General features: G+C 43.3%; 1 protein-coding gene across 1 annotated transcript in view; it reads left to right on the top strand.

Moving 5' to 3' along the window:
* The window catches only part of LOC134447700 (voltage-dependent calcium channel subunit alpha-2/delta-1), a 172408-nt gene that overhangs the window by 116640 nt on the left and 53268 nt on the right, over positions 1-2500 (top strand). Inside the window, exons 11-15 of the mRNA XM_063197294.1 lie at positions 83-241; positions 506-610; positions 865-943; positions 1573-1622; positions 2021-2110. Coding sequence (XP_063053364.1) covers positions 83-241; positions 506-610; positions 865-943; positions 1573-1622; positions 2021-2110 — 483 coding nt within the window. The remainder of the gene's footprint in view (positions 1-82; positions 242-505; positions 611-864; positions 944-1572; positions 1623-2020; positions 2111-2500) is intronic.

The following is a 2500-nucleotide window of genomic DNA, read 5'->3' on the forward strand; positions in this document are numbered from 1 at the left end:
AATTCACACGTCCATATTCATCAGGTGTTTATTGAATGGTTTTATTATCATCTTTGTCTATTTGCCTTTTTTCTTTTTGCAGTTTAACACCCATGTCAACAACACGGCCTGCTTCGACCGCCTGGTCCAGGCCAACGTGCGCAACAAGAAGATCCTCAAGGATGCGGTGCAGAACATCACGGCCAAGGGCATCACTAATTACACCAAGGGCTTCGAGTTTGCCTTCGAGCAGCTTAGACGGGTAATTGTATTTGGTTGTGTGGAGACCACACACAGAAAAGCGCTTACCTTGGGTCACGGTGGCTTTTTTTTCTCTTAACAATAGCCTGCTGTGGTCTATTCAACAGGAACATTGTTGCCCATTGTTCTAGCCAATCTCCATGTAATTGCCTTACTGCCAGGTGGTCTGCTATCTTGGGCTGCCCCCTGCTGGGTGTTTGTTGGAAGTACACGTTTGCCGTGGAGAGAATATAGAGTGCAATGGTTGTCTTCTGAACTGTTTCAGGAAAACATTTCTCGGGCAAACTGCAACAAGATCATCATGCTCTTCACTGATGGAGGAGAAGAGCGGGCATCGGAGGTCTTTGAGAAGTATAACCGTGACAAGGAGGTTGGTGTGTGTATGTGTGGAGTATGTGTGAATTTAGTAGAGCGTGTATATCTCAGGTCGTGTTTTTTAAGTGATTGGGTTGGCTCATCTCTATCTGCTGTGTGTTTACCTAATACACACATACACACAGACACAGACACACACACACACACACACACACACACACACACACACACACACACACACACGCACGCACACGCACACGCACACACACATTGGACGTGACCATAACAGGTGCTTGTGTTTCATTGTAGGTGAGAGTGTTTACGTTCTCTGTGGGGCAGCACAACTATGACACTGGACCTATACAGTGGATGGCCTGTTCCAACAAAGGTACCCCTTCTAAACTTTTCATGTTAAATTAGTAGTGTGTGTGTTTAAAGGTGCACTGTGTAGGCCGGAGTAGGTATTGCAACTAGGCTTCTAATTGAAACTGTGATGGCTATTGCCACATTTGATTGTTTCATGAATATTTACGAAATAATAAACTTATATTTACTACCATGATCAGAATACAGTACGGTTTGTAGCTAAACATGTCTATTTCTGGAAATTCAAAATGATGGACATGGAAAAGACATGGAGAAGATGTATGGAAGGTGCAAATTTCCGAGTCATAATTAATGCTAAGAATTTTATGGTCCTTGTACACTGCAGCTTTAAAAACCTTGTTTGAAATGTGTTATATGGTGCATATTTTGTATATTTGTTAGCATCATGAGCTTAAGTCATTCATGCCTGATCAGGTCAACCATTAGAATACATTCTTGACTGTAGCAAATGATTTTCAAAACTACTGGAATAATTTCTAACTCACATCTGCCTCCCTGTGGTTGAAAGTAAGAATTACATCACCTTCATATTTTCAAAAGTAATTGTAGTCTTTTGCCCATACAATGACTAAGATAACTGGCGAAAATCCCATAATTAACATGATCATCATATTTTTAACTGTTTTTTAGGATACTTCTTTGAGATTCCATCCATTGGAGCAATCCGTATCAACACTCAGGTATGAACCCTACTGTGAAATACAATACATGACAATGTTACTCATCTGTTTGGCTATAGTACAAGTAATTCATTGTGTGTGTGTGTGTGTGTGTGTGTGTGTGTGTGTGTGTGTGTGTGTGTGTGTGTGTGTGTGTGTGTGTGTGTGTGTGTGTGTGTGTGTGTGTGTGTGTGTGTGTGTGTGTGTGTGTGTGTGTGTGTGTGTGTGTGTGTGTGTGTGTGTGTGTGTGTGTGTGTGTGTGTGTGTGTGTTTGTGTGTGTGAGTGCGTGCGTGCGTGCGTGTGTACTTTACATGTCTGTGTGTGTGTGTGTGTGTGTGTGTGTGTGTGTGTGTGTGTGTGTGTGTGTGTGTGTGTGTGTGTGTGTGTGTGTGTGTGTGTGTGTGTGTGTGAAATGCAGGAGTATTTGGACGTCCTTGGTCGGCCCATGGTGCTGGCAGATAAAGCAGGCAAGCAGGTCCAGTGGACTAATGTCTACCTGGATGCATTGGTAAGATCACATTACTCTGATCCTCTATACCATCTAGCGTAGTGTTTCTCAACGGGGGCATTAGGGAGCTCTAGGGGGGCGTTGAGAAGGATACAGCCGAAAGGGGGCGGAGCTTAGTTGCCTTTGGGGTGCATTAGTCCATTTAATATTTCAATACTAAGGGGGGCGTTGTCAGGCTTATGATGAGGTCAAGGGGGCATTGGGAGGCTTGTGATGAGGCCAAGGGGGCGTTCGTTCAAAAAAAAGGTTGAGAACCACTGATCTAGAGGTTTCGTAAACGTATGTACAGGTGCAGAATGCAGATGTGTTGTGCTTGATTTGTACAATGTGATTTATTGTAGCCTATGTGAATACAAGAAAATGTATATGAGCAGTAAAATGGCGTGTGTG

The sequence above is a fragment of the Engraulis encrasicolus genome, chromosome 4 (assembly GCF_034702125.1).
Source record: "Engraulis encrasicolus isolate BLACKSEA-1 chromosome 4, IST_EnEncr_1.0, whole genome shotgun sequence".
NCBI lineage: Eukaryota > Metazoa > Chordata > Actinopteri > Clupeiformes > Engraulidae > Engraulis > Engraulis encrasicolus.